The sequence below is a fragment of the Varroa jacobsoni genome, unplaced genomic scaffold (genome assembly GCF_002532875.2).
Source record: "Varroa jacobsoni isolate VJ856 unplaced genomic scaffold, vjacob_1.0 scaffold_233, whole genome shotgun sequence".
Lineage (NCBI taxonomy): Eukaryota > Metazoa > Arthropoda > Arachnida > Mesostigmata > Varroidae > Varroa > Varroa jacobsoni.
Window position 1 is genome coordinate 174,339 of NW_019213135.1, and position 16,750 is coordinate 191,088.

Here is a 16,750-nt window from a genome sequence, read left to right on the forward strand (position 1 = left end):
GAGCTGCAGTCTCAAAATGAGAACGAAACTCATCAAAGAAAGTCAGATTGTAGGATCCGGACGTCAGTTTTGTCGAAGGTTGTCTTATTAAGGTGTTGAGATTGCCTTGTGTTCCAGTCTGGTCCTCACAGGTCGACTAGCAGTAACGCAGCGCCCTGGTAAGTGCAAACATGAGCAACAGTAGAATTCAATTGGCTTGTAAAATACCGAGGAGTCCTTTTCCTTCAACATTCGTGTGTTTTCATCGTCATACGCTCTTTATATCTTTCATCATGACCCAAGAAGTGGTTCCTCTGTAGTAGACTGCTAAGTAATCACCGAGAGTGTGAGAGCAAAACTCAACCCGCGCTGCTAACACCTCGTACTTCGCTTGGCATAATGACATAATGATAGCACACAGTAGACGCGAAAAGGCTTACAAGTGTTTTCGTAAATAAAAATTCCCGAAATACGTAATGTAACGGATAAGCTCTGCTTGCTCTCATCACAAGCAACTTACGTAGGTAATTAATTGCTGTGATCTCGACGTTACAGAGCTGATGGCTTTTGAAGGTTCAAATGATGAAGTTCTGTCGCGCATTTTCACCACGGACCATTCGATTTGAAATACGTTTAAAGGAAGTTCGATTGAAATATCGTCTTTGTTTTAGGAGCTCATTCCTGGAACTGTCAAAGAACTCAGTTTGGTCCATAATGGCAGTGAGGTTTTTGCACAATTATTAAGCTGACAGCTTAATAAACGCATGTGCGCTATTGATCCTCTATAGATTCCAACCTGTGGAAGCAGTCGGAGTTTAGTGGCGATATCTAAATGTACCGATAATTCTTTTAGGAGGAGCACTTTTAAAAGTGCTCCTCTAAGAAGAAACAATTTTTTAAAATTTTTATTGAAGCTCCACGTAGGTACCCCTGTTCGTTTATCAAATACCATTTAACCCCTTTTGTGCGTCTTTGCTTCGAGTATCTTCCTCAACATCAGTGCCATAACCACGATAGTGTAATCGAGTTACTGTAACAAGATAATTAGACCATGGATGTAACCGAACATCAAAAGCAGATTTACAAAATCAAAACTATGAGAAAATTGTAGCGTGCTTTGTCTAAACACTTATGTGCACACGTACTTTTTGATTAAAGAAAGCGCTCGTTTGACTACATATAAGCATTAATATGCGCTTTTCGTCATCATCGTCGGAAGCACATATTGCCTTTATTAGCTTTTATAAAGTGCGCTCCAAGTGTGATAAGTCAGTTGCTAATACGCAGCTGTAGAGTTTCTCAATTAGTGATACCGTCCATTATAATAAATCATCCTTTTATTTTTTGCTGTAAGGATTTTGGAGAGCAAGAGCGCTGACAAATGTTTCAGATTCGTTTCTAACATCGACACGTTTCGCTCGACTCAACGACAGTGGCAACTAATTTCGGTGGCATGCTATTGGTACGCTACCGAACTTCAAAATTCGCGCCACAGCCGTCCGCCGTGTGTCGGGCGAGCAGAAGACCGCCCGGGTGGCCCAAGGACGTCACAGCAGAAATCATCATACGATGACCAGAACAAACGTTCGTATGTTTGGGATTAAGTGCGAGTGCGTACCTGTGATTTACATTTGCCTTGGAAAAGTGGCACATTTGTACCTGTGAAACAAACGCATTGCTCGAAAGTCGTCTTCGAGTTCACACCCTCTGTAGTTAGTAGTGTTCAGGCTCGCGTTTACAATTGGTGATCGTAGTTCGTATAATGATGTGCTATTAGTATACGATAATCCAGTGAAGCTGTCTTGTTTTCTCGATATGTTTATTACTCACTGTATAGTAGCTGTTCGACCCGGGCCGGTAAGGCCGATAAGATGTGATACGCTGGGATACAGCTGCTTTGCCAGCCACTCTGCTAGGAGTGTGGCACACATTAATCACCGTACCGTCGACAGAAACAGTTCTACACTGGTCTACCTACTGACTGACTATCGTCATGTGCAGAGGCGGTTACGCCATGCTGTTGTTTCGTTAGTTCTGATCCTGGTTTAGTCGTCAGTTTGTAGGACCTCATCCGATGTTTTGAGCATGGCCTCTGGTAGCCAAGCAGGCAAGCGCAATGTCTTGCGTGCGTGACCTCCTCGAGGTGTGGCCTGCTCAGGTTGTAAATAAGACAATTAATCATGGATATGATGATGATGACCATGATGATGATGACAATAATACCAATGACACATGTGGATTGTAGTAAGGACCAAGGCAAGAAGGAACGGGTCGAAACTCCGCGGGATCTGTAAGTCAGAAAAAGCACGCGCTGGTTTCGCTCGCTGACTCACCTGGCAGTGCCAGCTCGAACGCGTTTGGTAGTCTTCGTCGATCTGAAACGCTGTTGCTGTTCGTAGCAGGCACACGTCTGCGCTCGATCTGTGAATGGTGAAGCTGCCATTTAACTAACAACAAAACTACGACGCGGTTGTCGCGCTCTCTAAATAAAAAAGGATCTTTTTTCTTGTTCCTCATTCTACCCCTAGCACCCATCTATTGTATCGAATTTGGCTCTTGTATAGTGTAGTTAGTTGATCATTGCTAGCTAATCTGTATGTGGTGATCGTATCCCTCGCTGGCCCGCTGCAATTTCCCGCTAAAGTCACATATAGTAAAACGGACACAGTATCATTTTAGCTTTTTATTCTGGTATACACAGATCTTTTGCACAGAGAAGACAATGAACGTGCGGTCATCCGTTAATTCAGAGTTGGTTTCTCCTTGAAGTTTGGCAAAGCGTCGACGATATTCATTTGCTCATTATTTTTGATCCCATTGAGTTAGTATAATCGTACGGTTACTGAAGTTGAAGTCAATCATTATGGCGAGATTCAGATGAGTGAAATCCAATTTATTATGATAACGTTTCCAACCCTTCCAAAAATCTAGCCACAACTCCAATTCGTTACGAACTCGGTTCAATACGACAATCGGCTACGACCAGATCAAGCCAAAGGATATCGGATTATCGGGGCTTTCAGCGTTTTGTGCCAGTACCAAGCCTCTATTGGGTCGCGCCTCGTTGCCGAGTATATAAAAAGGTAAATAGAGAACCAAGAGTAGTAACAGCGACGGCTTCTATCGGATTGTCGATTATTTCTTCGTGCGTGTGGCGATGCAGCAACAGCAGCAGCAGTAGCAGCAGTATTCTATGGCCAAACAGATGAGTTGTGAGCGAGCAGGCAAGCGCTGATAAATGTCGTTCTAGCCGCCGTCGTTTCTGACCTAGAAGCGACGGCGAAAGAAACCATATGGTTGATTCGTTGGTTACACGGTTACTCCGTTCGTACTGGCCGGTAGCCGTAACCTGTTTTTGTTTAGTAGATTTCAATGAGGCCGATGACGACAATCTAATGCGTCACTTTAAACGACGTAACATTTCAATATGCTATGGCTCGAGTGGATTCAGTCGCAGAAGAAAGACAGATCCAGATACAACGTTTTATATTCAGTCGAAATAATTTAATTGCTATTAATAACAACAATAATATCGATAATAACAGCAAAACATATAAACTCAAGGTCATGTTTTGCAGTCTTCGCGGACGTACGCTATAAGTATTTGCATTTATATTCCGCACGCATGTATTCGGGTTTCAGTCGTGGAGTGTAATTTTTGCTTTATTGGCCAAAAGTAAAATTGTGTACGGCCAGCAGCATTTATCAGCAATTAACGGTTATGATACATAGAAATTTAAAAAAACGAATGGTCAATAACTCGATAGTAGTTCGTCAGTTGTTTGGTGGGAAATACATATATGGCAAGACGGCTTCAGTAGGTAATAGGTATGGTTCCTCCATAGTAGGTTATATTTTGTGTTATGAGGTGACAGACATTTGTCGATCAAGGAGGTTTTCTACACCATGGTTAGATATTTTTTACAGAGGACATCAGTCCACGTTTAGCGCACCTTTGGTTGGTGCATAATCGTTGAAGTTAATGGCCGACGCTACTTCGCCAAAATTGCCATCGTTTAAGCAATCTAATACCATAAACATGCCTTCCACATATTACCGAACCGATTCAAATAGCATCTACATCTAGATCGATGTACGCAATATTGCGAGTACAATTTGTGTGTTACATTCCAGCAGGAGATGCCAGAGTAGCCATAGATTTATACTGCATTACCATATTATACCAGATATGATAAGGCACTGTGCATCACAATAAAATAGAACGTTTCTATGATATATATTCTTGTACCGTCACTTAGTCGTGAACGCCGTCTAAGGACGATGGCGGCAACGATAGCAACATCATCTAGGTGAGCTATAACCTTAGCCCAATGGGACCTGCCTAGATATACAGAAGAACTAACAAGTGTGCGTTCTGTGTGTTTGATACGTTATGTGCTGGTATGTCTGTTCTTGGGTCCATCTGCAACCACTTCAACAACGCCTGCGAAAACAACTGCCATTATCGCTGAGCCTGTCAGTAGTCCCAACCAGGATTAGGAGAAGTTTACGGAAGCAATGGCAGATACAACGTGTTCGATCAAGTTTGGGCCTGAGTGGCTGCGTGTACTAAGTGACGCCGGCGGAACTGGGGGCGGGAATAGCCTCCAGCCGCAGTCAGCTGGCGGCTCTGGTGGATCCCAGAGTTCGGGTTCTCTTAACTCGCTGAACTCTATCTCTGGTCATCATGGTCCACCTCGAAAGTATCCGCTCGCACGATATCGGTTAGTAAAGATGTTTACGACGCCAATAACGTAGTGATGTGAATTTAGCTCCGAACGAGAAGTTAGGGGCAAATCAGCGTAAACAGGCAGAAACGACGTCCAAAATAAGTACAAGGATAGTACAAGGATTGCTTTCAAAATTATTATGTCGTACCAGCTCAGTGGAACGTTACTAAGAGCTGCCTGCAATGCGCGACGTTTTATATTAAGTATATGAAATACCCTTATATTTTGTCTTAGCCACGATACCATTATTGTAATGTTTTTGAGTAAATACGTTAATCTAGTTAAAGTCCTTTCTTGTTGATGAAATGTAGTTGGTTAAAATTATAAGCTTTCGCCTTACGTATTTAGTACACTACTACTTACCTAATTTTTTCAATAAAAAGCAATATATTTTATTAAACAGGGTCGACACGGTTAATCTATTTGATTAGTTCAAGGTTATAGGTACGTGTTTCGAAGGGACGACAACCCAATTGAAGTAGGTCAAAAGTATTAAACTGAATTAGATTTATGTTTCATGTATTCAAGCGGAAACGTACGCCGAACACTGCCGCAAAACAATTCCTTTAAAATCTCTGGTTGCTGTTCAATGTTTTCAGCAGTTACCGCTTTCAGCTGGCGTTTTTTATAAAACTGACTCGATTAGAAAGCCATTAGGGAAATCGGTTTTGATTAACACGGTAATTATGTGTATATTTCGGTAGAAGTTTGTAATTACTCGTAAAAACTATTTCCTTATTAGAGCGAATGTATGCTGTTGGTTCAGAATTGTTGTTCATACCGACCAGAGGACTAAGACGCGCGATTAGAATTCTGCGGCAATCAAACAAATCAATGCTTAGTGTTTTGTGTTCAATTCCACTGCTGTTAAGCATTGCTCAGAATTGCTCTGGCTGGCTACCAGCATGAAACGAAATACGTCTATAACCCGTTCCGAATTTAGACAATCTCATCACAAGTCCTTATATTTAGGGGGTAAACGCATTACTGCTGCACCATAATGAGGAAGCCGTGCCCGACGTCTATTAAAGTATTGTATATACCGTAGAAAGTTCTAAATGAATTCCCATTCATCTATGTAGCCACAACCTACGACATTTGCTAGTGCTTTGCTGTTTTATATAAATAGTTTTTGTGCGCCTTGCTTTAGAACTAACAGTTGTTCTTGTGAATACGTAGCTTTTATAATTATCTATATTATAAGCGTGATAAGCATCTCATTATAATTTGGTAAAATGATTAATGGGAATGAAACAGCAACTAGCATTAAGCGGTTCCAAAACGATATCGTCTCTATTGGGCAAGATAAAAAGCGTCACAACTCGCTTAAATCAGTCGTGCGGCTTCTGTTTGAGCCAGACTAAACTACTAGATATGACCTCCGTCCCTAAAAGTACTTCGGTACACGGTTCTTAACGTGTGCAGTCAGACATCTAAGTTAATGTGCTGACGTTTAACATTCACAAATTGAGATGTAGGAGTTTGCTGGTCTCGCTTAATGTGCCCTTTTAGAGAATGCACCCAGTAATGTGTTGGAGTCATACGCAAAAGATACTGGAAAAGAGCCGCAGTTGTTACTTGAACTTGTTACATTTTTCAAATAGTCATTCGTGTGAAGAAAAAATATACCATCATATCGTTTGGTGTGGCTAGCGACTCTTGTAGTAGTAATCACACATAAATAGAATTGCAGAATTACACGACTCACGGTCTGAAGGGCCATGTATGGCCTAATAAAAAATGACACTGTTATAGGACGAGAAATCGTTTAAAACGCTGCACTTGGACATCTCTATTACTAAACGTATTGTGTCTCATTTCCACTTGATGAATTATTTTTGCATCTATGTCCACGAGCTCTTGACTTAGTTTCCTTTAAATTTATTCCAAAATACCTACTTCCAGGTACGGCAAAGAGGAAATGATCGCTATTTACGAGCAGTCATTGTATGGCGACTATTCGCCACCGCCTACAATGCCTCCTGGAAATAATAAGCCTAATTTCGAAGGCGTCTGGGTGGATCGCGGCCAGACACCGCGTTCATTAACGGCAATGTCTGATGAGGAGCAACGTTTGTGGGCATTTCACCGTTTACCCCATTCTACGACTCGGGGCAGGGGTCGAGGCTTCGGCTCTGTCGGCGGCGGTGCCGGAAGCTCGTCATCGACGACCGGCGGTTGGACGTTGTCGGGTCAGGGTAGTAGCGGACATGGGCAGCAATCCATAACGCGAAACTGGCGCTCGACAAGTAGCACGAGCCAGCAATATGCATCCGATCGCGGGGGGCCGATGCGGGATCGAAGTGGTTCCGGTGCGACGCAGGGAAGTCAAAGTGTCTACAACAGCGGGGGCAGTAGTAGTGGAAGCAATAGCAGCGGGCCCTGGCGGAGGAACTCGCAAGCGTCCCAACAACAACAACAGCAGCAGCAGCAGCATCCGCAACCATCGCAACAACAACAATTGCATCACAGTCCACCTCAACAGTACCAACAGCCGGTGAATAACAAAGACCCACATCAAATAAGTGAAGGCGGCAGCCATAGTAACAACACAGGAAGCGGCGACAGCTTAAATACTAGTAACGGAAACAATTCAAATAGTCACAAAAGTAACAGCGGCAATGCTAACAGCTGCAGCACCAGCAAGAACAAAAACAACAGCAGCAATAATGACAGCGATGATAGTAAGGTACTTCTTCTACTTCTACTGCCTTTACGTCTACTACTGCGAGAGATAACTACTTGATTGAATTAGTAAACACTAGAGGGCTGGTCTGTTTATTTGCCTTTTGTTCATACACTAAATGAAACTTCGATTACGAGCTCAGCTAACGAATTGACTTAGCGAAGACAATGATTGCCAAAATATTTATGGACGGATTGACCTTTATTTTGTAATACGTCCCTTAGCCTGTAACGCAGCGATTGTCCATATATACTGTAATATATTTTCGTTCTGTATAATCATCGTTTAATTTTCATGATCTGCTTTTTCAGGTTCCGGAATGGGCGGACGATACTTTAGCAGGTTCAGATAGTGTTGACGCAACAGACCAAGTAGGGTCATTTGATGAACGAGGTGGTTTCCTTGGTGGACCTCAATCGCATGTTAATAGCGGATCGCCGTTACTCAATTCAGTTTCGTCCGGCTCCGTCAGGAGTATTCATCATCCCAGTATAAGTCCAAACGCGAGTCGTCAGGGGCCACAACAACTTCAACGTTCATTGTCTAACGTCGAGGTTAGAGGCTCGCGTACATTCAGTAGGGAATTGTCAGCAGTGGTACGTTCTTTAATATAGTTTGTAGAAATGCCGTAATGCATCATTGTAAATAATAAAACGCAAAAATACCCGCTTGTACTTGCTCGAATTTATGAAGCCCTATTTTTGGCATGTTCCAAAACCAATAATATATTTCACTTTTTTTTTTTTATTTTATGGGAGTATTTTATGGGAGACGCTTTAGGGTCTTGAAACAAAAAAAAAAGTGATGCATTGATCCTCTCAGCGATAAGTGTCCTCGAGCAATCTCTATTACGACTTTCAATGCTGACTGACTTGTGGAACGGTTTCATTAGCCACTAGTTTAACCTTTACGGTTCAACCATTGATTCTTTGCGATAATGTGATGAAAGTTTCTTCACGTCTTTATCTACGGTTGTATTTATTAGCTCTCACCAGTTGTGAACACGTGCGATAAGTAAAGGCTTACAAAACATGCTCATGCTACAGAAAGGGCTCATCCGTGTCTCTGAATAAATAATTCGTTACTAAGAGTTTGTATGTTTCTTGGCATTATTTTCTTTATAGGGTGGTTATTCGTCGAAGGTAGAGTCATTTTCACGTGAGTCCACTGTTCCTGCTGTTATAAGGGTCCCTTCAGATAGAGGACTTGATGCGAATACCCCGGTAACAAGTTCATCAGGCTCGAGCCACGCGTCGCCCCCTCAGCCACAAGCCATCGACGACAATAGCCAGGTAAAACACAATAATATTCTTTCAGTTCTGAGGCGTGTATCTTCCGGGCTTATTAACGTTCTATTGCGAACAACAATGTAGTATTTTGCTGCTAATAAGTTTAAGTTTATTTTCATTCAGCAGCTGTCAAGACCATCCGCTTTCTAAAAAAAATATCTTCGCTCTTGCTTTGTTAACCGGTTATTTAAGAGTTCCTATTATCACGAGGAGTTTGTTAAACTTTATCACGTTTCTACATTGCTTGTATTTATAGGTAGTACTGTAAATACATTTCGGCTGTTATTCTTACACTAATCCTTTACTGGAAACCATGATTTTTATGAAAAACAGGTTGAATAGTTTAAACACAGAGTATATATACGTACTGTGGCTCTAAAAAGATTACTTAGTAAATACCTTTCGTAATGTTACCTCTTTAGAAAAAAACGTGTTATCAAGAAGTATGGCTTAAGTTATTTTGGGTGCTTATAGGCCTTACGTTATTTATATGCTATTATATATTTATATGCTATGTATATTTATATGCTTATAGGCCTTATTTTCAATAATATAAACATTACGAGTGCTACAATCATATCTATTTTAAAGTCAACAAACTACATGTGGGCGACACTTTGTCTTCAAGTTTAAATATAATGAAATCTGCAAAAGTACCTTGGGTTGAGCCCCAATCACAATTAGTTATTTCCTTTAATGCGCCAATTTTTATTTTTTTACTTTAACCCGTGCCCTACAAGCGCGCAAAAATGTCGCTTTCTAATCTGTTTTTACCAAGCCTCGGATATCATATGCTTTGAAGCATCAAGCAGAATTAAATTTTCACAAGTTCCGCCCAAATGTAAGCCAGACAATTGTACTTTAGTTTACTTCAAAGTGTCTTTTTTTAACCGACCTCAATGATTCATTTTGCGATGTCAAATTATCCCAAATGCCAAATAGACGCAGTAGTTTTACGCATTATAACTATTGTTAAATTATTGCCATATACATTTGAGACACACCAGCAATGCAATACGCGCATTAATTTAAACTATTTGTGTGTGCATAATGGTCATGTGCGTTGTGTATGAGACAGCTTCTTATCACCTTGCCATCCTTTGAACTTAATCGTCATTATCTTTCCAGGATTACATTCCTGTGTTTGTACTCATGCGGCTGTTTACAGTTCATTACCGTTGTTATAGCTTATATACCCATATTGATTGGTGTAGTTATGTGCGGTATGCTGATGATTGGGCTGGCTTGTTGATTTGTGCTTGTTTTTTGCCCTGTGGTGATCTGTTGCAGCCTACTCTAGCTGCTTCAATGGTCGCCAGTAGTCACTGCAGTGATAGGGACAGTTCCATTTTCCCCGATGCTACTGCAGGTACGCCAACGACTGCCCACTGGCATTCCCACTGTCCACAAATCATGCCTCAACCTCAACAACAAACCCCCCCTCGAGTAAGTTCCCTGTCCTGTATTGCAAGACAAACGAAAGCTAGCGCTGTTATTTTACAGTATAATCACACTATTATCACAACAAATACTACTAACAGACAAACGGAAATAACGAGAGAACAAGAAATTAAACAAGATGCAAACGCATAGTTGCCAAAACAAGGTAAGGCGCTTTCATCCCACATTACAGTCCCGCTCAAACCGTTTAAATAAGTACGTCTGATATAGAAACAGGTTTCTTTAACATGATCCGACAAACGGTCCGCTTGCTATGTGTTGTAATATTAAGTAGCTGTTGTTTTGTCAAGTTACTGATGCGCTTTAATGCGATTTGTTTCCGGTTGTGTTTGTTTCTTTTACTTTCGATAGGTCGACCCCGTAGTTCAATTGTCTCCATCTGTAATTGGCAACGTTGGTCAGTCTAATGGCATATGCGATTGTAACGGACAACCTTCACCTGCAGGATGCCCAGTAAGCTGTGCTGACACTATGCTGTGTAGTACTACTTCTGTAAACCCAGCTGCAAACGATATGTGGTACTACAAAGATCCACAGGGTGTTATTCAAGGGCCGTTCACAAGTGTTGATATGGTTGACTGGTGTAGACAGGGCTATTTCCACGACGGGCTCGAATGCAGGCGAGCCTGTGACAGTATTTTCAGCCCGCTTGGTTTAATGAAAAAGGTAATCATTCGCTTTTAGTTCAGAATACGACTAAGTTTGGACTAGTTCATATATGTAACCTAATCTTAACATATTCAAGCATATTATGAATCTGACTTCACTTGATGTTGTTAGATGGGAGTGCTAAAAATGAAGAAAAATCTTACTAATAAAAAAGCGTTAGCAACATTATTTTCAATAAAATTATTATTTTTATGCAATATATGTACCCGCATTTTCACTTGTACGTAAGCTTTCGGTTGGAAACAATCAACTCTGACGTTTACTGTTTTAGGCATGGAATGGGCATATTCCGTTTATGGCGTCAACATTTCTGCCGCCTATAACCAGCCCATTGTTTGGGCCTCCCATTCCGACTTCGGTTCATAATAACCAACAGCACATGCACAGGTACGTAGAAAAGATTGTTGTTATGTTTAGTTTACTTATTACCACCACTATCTACATATTATTTTAAGTGCTATGGATTTTTATTAAACAAGTAACGAAACGTCCATGTTACTATATCATCTTCTTTGAACGAAAAAGCCACACTTTACTCTATTACATTGCTGCTTTTGCTTTCGATGTTGTTATGTATAATTCAAAATTGTTACTTTCTACTAATTGTTTACCGGGTTTGCCTGTGGGATAAATTACAGTGTATTCGGAGGAACTAACACGCCGATGGGTGGAAGTGTTGGCGGTAACACTATAGGTGCTTTTTTTTCCGGGGTTCCAAATGCCACCCACGTGCTATTGTCCCCGCACGCACACGGGGGTCATATGGGAGCCGCTCTTTCGCCTAGAAGCGTTGGACTCAACACCCTTGACCAACAACAAATCGTTACCCCAAATGGAATCATGACACAACAGCAACAGCTGCCTCATTCCGAGGCACAACTTCATCATCAGGGTACTTCACAGCTGCAGCAACTGTTTGGATCGGTGCGAAGTTCCGATGTTGTCAGTCTCAACGAGCGGCACGCAAATATGCTAACGGCTTCCGTAACTACTGCAGCATCTGGTTTGCCAAGTGGCATGCCACCTCAGCTTAGTACTCACAGCCAGAGTCAAACGGGATGTGACCGACTTCTACCAGTTGGAAACGTAGGCGGTGTTGTGTCCGCTGGCAGCCATTCCTCTTCGCTGATGTCTTCACCCACGAGAAATGTTTCGAGTGGAAAGATGGTGTTGTCACCTGTGACAGACGCGATCCAACGAAACATTCACGACCCGCACAAATCTAATAATAATTGTCATGGTAAGTAAAGTAGAAAACTAAAGTGGCCATTTGTTTATTTGCCAGAAGAGTTAAACACCTGGTATTAAAGACCCAAATACAGGGTTGTTACTAGAAAAATGAAATAACGGATGTTGATTATGCGCTTCCTTTAAATTGCGTTTTCATACTAAAATATTCTAAGTTGAATTACTGTAGGATGTCAAATATCCTAGCTAATTTTTCGCCCTATAGGTATTTCACTGGGCTTGATTATATACATCGATTGTACAATCATGCGAAATTTGGCTTCAGATAACGACTCTTAGACTTTACGTCGGTGAAGTCCATATAGATTGCCGCACCAGTTGAATGGTAGTATGTGAGAAAGTACAGAAATCACCCATTAGCATAGTGCAAACCTTGAAAGATTTCATCGCGCAGTACAATTGCACTGACTCATCCTGGTTCACGTTCCCGTCTTGACCATGTAAACTTGGTAAACCAACTTGCCCCATATTTGCGATATTGTTTTTACTCTTTTCAGGCTAGCAGCAGAAACGCATAAATTGGCACCAGTTAACTCAGTCAACGAATCAGAACGAGAGTCTGTAGAACATTATCCACTTAGTAAAATAAAATAGACTTCACTTTTCACTTTGTTTCCACTTGTAGCCGTATGTCTATGAATAGTTCGACGGAGCAGACGTAACTACTTTGTGTATTGTACCGTAACGACCGATCATTTCTAAACATCTTTAAAAAAAACGAAAATATCGATTGGTGTTTTTGTGATTTGTCTCTGTTGTTGTTTACGCAGAGGAATTGATAACAACTCCTGCGGGAAACGCGCTACTGGGGAGCGGCGATGATGTTTGTGATCCTGCAGCGATTAGTGGCCACGTATTACATTCAGCCGTAGGCGATAACAACAATGGGATTAGTCTGAATAGCTCATCGTTGGCGAAAGACTTGTTATTATCGAGTTCTGGTTCAGTAACTACGTCAGCGTGGTATTCATCAGATAGTCATTCTCAGGTCGCGCCAGCTCAACAGCGTTCATCACTTTTAAACGCTATCAACGAAAATCTACAAATTACACGGCTACAGGCCGCAAGTGACGTGGTACGACAACACGTTCAAGAGAAAAACGAACGGAATATGGCCAGTGATCATTCACCATTATCAGTTAGCCGCCAATCACTGCCATCAGGTGAGCAACTTCAGCAATCGGCAGCGACACCCCTACTGAACGACACGAAAAAGAACGTCAGCGGCGTTTCTAATTTGACGGTTACCACCGGAGGGGGTGCAGGCAGCAATGCGACGACAGCCGGTAATAAGAGAAAGAAGGAGCGGCGGGACAAAAAAGCGACGGTTCCTGTTGCCGCTACGGCCATAAACGACAGAGAGAAAGCAGGTAACACACAAACAGTATCGACGAGCAGTAACAACAAAAACACCAGGAATCGAACTGGAGGTGATGATGGTACTCAACGAGGCACTGTGGCCAGCAAGGAAAGCAAAAAGCAGCAGCAACAACAACAGCTCAAAGATCAGCAAGATTCTCCATTGTTAGATTGGAATGATGATTATCGGGGTGGGGTAAGACTTTGCTTTTTTGAGCTTTGGTTTTATAGAAACAAACGTTTTATAGCCAGAAATAACCATTGTATTGTTGCTGTCAGCACCAATGATCATAAGATGTCTAGCAATTTAAACGTTGGAGCCGTTTTTAGATTGAGTTGGTAATCACTTCAAATCAGACATTTGAAATAGTTAACTTTATTTTGTATTATTTACCCTTTTGTTCTTTTAGTTGAAACGCGGGAAAATCTCGCGTGTGAGCAGGGTTTTGCTATCCCATAGCCGTTTTCTGTCGTTTTTTCTTACGTTCCTTCGAATTCATTGTTGCTGTTGTAGGATCACGAGCGGGAACCTGAATTGATAGTACCCGCGCCAGCGCCTGCAGTGCCTGCCTGGGGCGCTCGGGCCGAATGGGCAGCCGATAGGTGTGCTCCAACGCCAAGTTTAGGCGAGATTCAACGCGCCGAGGAAGAACGAGCACAACATGAACGCGCGCAGCGTCAACGAGAGGCTGCTCGAAGCGGTTGCACAACAGTTGGTGCCCGGACCTGGGCCAGTGCTATAGCCCCGACGAAGTCGTTCGAACAGATTCAAAAAGAAGAGGCTTCGCGAGTGATACCCAATCATGTTTCGGCAATAAAATCGCCCCAGTCAAGCAGGACAACGCAGTCGACGCTCATATCAACTGCCGTAGCAAACGGTCTCGTATCATCCCACCAGGCCAGCAAAGTTGCAATATGTTTTCAACAGCAACAAACTCCACTTAAATCGAATTCCGCGTCACCAGTGGCGCCTGTGCCTAGAACTTCCCCGCAAACTGCAATTAAGTCACCGCCAGTTTCTGAGGTCGCATCAAATGAACAACAACTGATCGATTGGTGTACCCAAATAACTATGGGCACTAACTCGAAAACGTATCTAGACATACCAACAGTAAGTTTCGGTGTTACTGGCCTATCGCAACAATAAAGACACTTAGAAATTAAGCGTGTAGTGATCGAAATACCACTTTCTTTTTTAGTTTAATAAAGTTTGATTTTCTAGTCTTCGTGCTTACCACATCGTCTAAACACCACTGATTGTTACTTGGCATTTTCTTAAACAATAAGGGTCTCTTACGAATTACTAAAAAGCACTGTCTACTACTTGTATAAACTTAATAGCACCATTTGAGGGAAATAGTATATTGAAAATGTATCGTTAAAATCACAATATTATCATTATGTCGTCTCTGTTTCCCTACGACAACCTAAATATATCACCTCCTTACTAATTTTATCATGCTGTATGCTTTTGTGTGTCCTAGGTGGTATCAATCCTCAAGGATGTCGAATCCGAAGCCGAGATTGAGGACTACGTATCGCAGTTCTTTGGCAATAGCTTAAAGGAACCGCGCCAGTTCGCGCGACAGTTTGTGCAGAAACGAGCGCGTCTTGGTGTTGGCGCCGCATCTACGCAGCCTCGACAGCCAGGATGGTGTACGAACAGTAAGAAGAACCGAAACAGCAACGGTGCCCACAACACCAACAACAATAACAAGACAAACATCAAGAAAGTCTGATGAAGCACACAAGGGGGACAGGATGGTGTAGCGGGAGAAATGTATAATAAGAAGACAACGGCACTAACAATCAGTGTGATACATTCTCTCTCTCTGTCTCTGTATTTGTCCGTGATTTTTGAAAAACTACGTGATTTTTGCATTGAGATTGATTTTGTGCTGCAATCGTTTGGGATATGCTCCCTTTCCTTATAGGCGTCAGATGTAGTACAGGGCGGACTAGGCAAGGTTAGGCTATTTCATGGAGTGTAACCGGCCGATAACCACCTGTTCAGCACACAGACGCCCTATCTTTCTCGTTCCATCTTCGATGACACTGACCCTTTTTCTATTCTCACTTTAATATCAAGAAAAGCTTTTCACCCTCCGCTCGAAGTCGCCGTACAACAGCGTCAGGCCGCTAGACGAAAGTCCGGGATGCAATCTCAGAAAATAAAAAACATTATTAACAGGAATACACGGTCAGATCCTGATACTGACAGTCATGACGAAAGGAGTAGCACGTAGGAACGACGATTACTACATATTTATTTATACTGTAAATATTATTATTATTAAGCCCATATAACTACTTCAAGAAATGGCAAGCATGGATGGCAAAAGCTAGGGGTTGACGAAGGGGGTAAGTTATAGTGCATATATATATATATATATATATATATTATATATATATATATTTCCGGTTTCCGGTGAACACAACAAATAGAGGAGTCTGTTAGTCTACAGCATCTGAGATGACCCATCCTTGCTTTTCCGTCTGGAAAAACGCGTTATTTATCGTTCTGTTAATTACTAGCCATTAGTGGTGAGGCGACCCGCTACTATTTTTGCTATTATCTAAACTGAAATATTGCTATGCGTTTCTTCTCCAAATGCTATACCCACTGCGCACTTTCGGGCCCACTTCAAAAAAGATTGAAAGGCTGAGGTACAACGAAATGCGAGGCGTGTATGCAGAGTGTTAGAACGCGGATGAAACTGAGTAAATGTAAATGGTAAACGATGTTGACATAAGAAAGTGCCTTGGAGTCCCATGGTATAAGGCCGAAGACAAATTCTCGGTTTGAAGCAAGTAGCGGAGATAGCTGATAGCTAAAATTGATCAGATATAGGTGATAGTAAACGAAAATACCAAAGGTGCGCTGCTAGTAATTCTAAGGGCATTTAGTACGATTTTTACTGAGATAATAATGATGAATTATTAACGGCGCTGTTGTTTTATTCGGCTGTGACTGCGTCATCAGACCTTTTCTAGCGCATAAGCTTGAGCTTACCGTCGCATATGTAATATTTGTCACCCTATAATACGACCGTTTATTAAAGAGTATAAAGGAACACCTGCGAATGATTACCATCAAAGAAGAAAAATGTACAGCGCCATTGCGTCCCACTATATTTTAACACTAGACGAAAGACACAACCTGGCCAACGACAATTAAGCTTCTAAGATCGCTATAGAAGATGTGTCATTGTAATAATACGCAGTGAAATTTAGCAACGATGTGAAATGGAAAAAATACCAAACGCTTAAGTCTAATAAGTAAATGATATATATATATATATATATATATATATATATATATATATATA

General features: G+C 41.7%; 1 protein-coding gene across 8 annotated transcripts; it reads left to right on the forward strand.

The window, feature by feature from the left end:
- The first annotated feature begins 1,527 nt into the window (after positions 1 to 1,527).
- Positions 1,528 to 16,684, forward strand: Gyf (GIGYF family protein Gyf). 8 transcript variants are annotated; one of them, XM_022855858.2, is made up of 13 exons: positions 1,528 to 2,269; positions 2,911 to 3,062; positions 4,461 to 4,703; positions 6,615 to 7,398; positions 7,707 to 7,991; positions 8,520 to 8,687; positions 9,975 to 10,130; positions 10,497 to 10,811; positions 11,086 to 11,201; positions 11,453 to 12,054; positions 12,833 to 13,617; positions 13,936 to 14,532; positions 14,906 to 16,684. In XM_022855858.2, the coding sequence occupies exons 3-13, from the start codon at positions 4,498 to 4,500 to the stop codon at positions 15,158 to 15,160; spliced, it is 4,269 nt and encodes a 1,422-aa protein (XP_022711593.1). In that variant the 5' UTR covers positions 1,528 to 2,269; positions 2,911 to 3,062; positions 4,461 to 4,497; the 3' UTR covers positions 15,161 to 16,684. The 8 variants fall into 8 exon arrangements, with proteins under 8 accessions (XP_022711593.1, XP_022711591.1, XP_022711599.1 ...); XM_022855861.2 differs by lacking the exon at positions 1,528 to 2,269 and adding an exon at positions 2,322 to 2,409; XM_022855856.2 differs by lacking the exon at positions 2,911 to 3,062 and having other exon boundaries at positions 1,528 to 1,691.
- The last annotated feature ends 66 nt before the right edge of the window (positions 16,685 to 16,750 follow it).

Excerpts from the sequence above, each read along its gene's own strand:
- Gyf (XM_022855858.2), top strand. The coding sequence starts at position 4,498 with ATGGCAGATACAACGTGTTCGATCAAGTTTGGGCCTGAGTGGCTGCGT. Across the intron at positions 7,992-8,519 it reads GTAGGGAATTGTCAGCAGTG|GGTGGTTATTCGTCGAAGGT; the intron begins GTACGTTCTTTA and ends TTTTCTTTATAG. Across the intron at positions 10,812-11,085 it reads CGCTTGGTTTAATGAAAAAG|GCATGGAATGGGCATATTCC; the intron begins GTAATCATTCGC and ends TTACTGTTTTAG.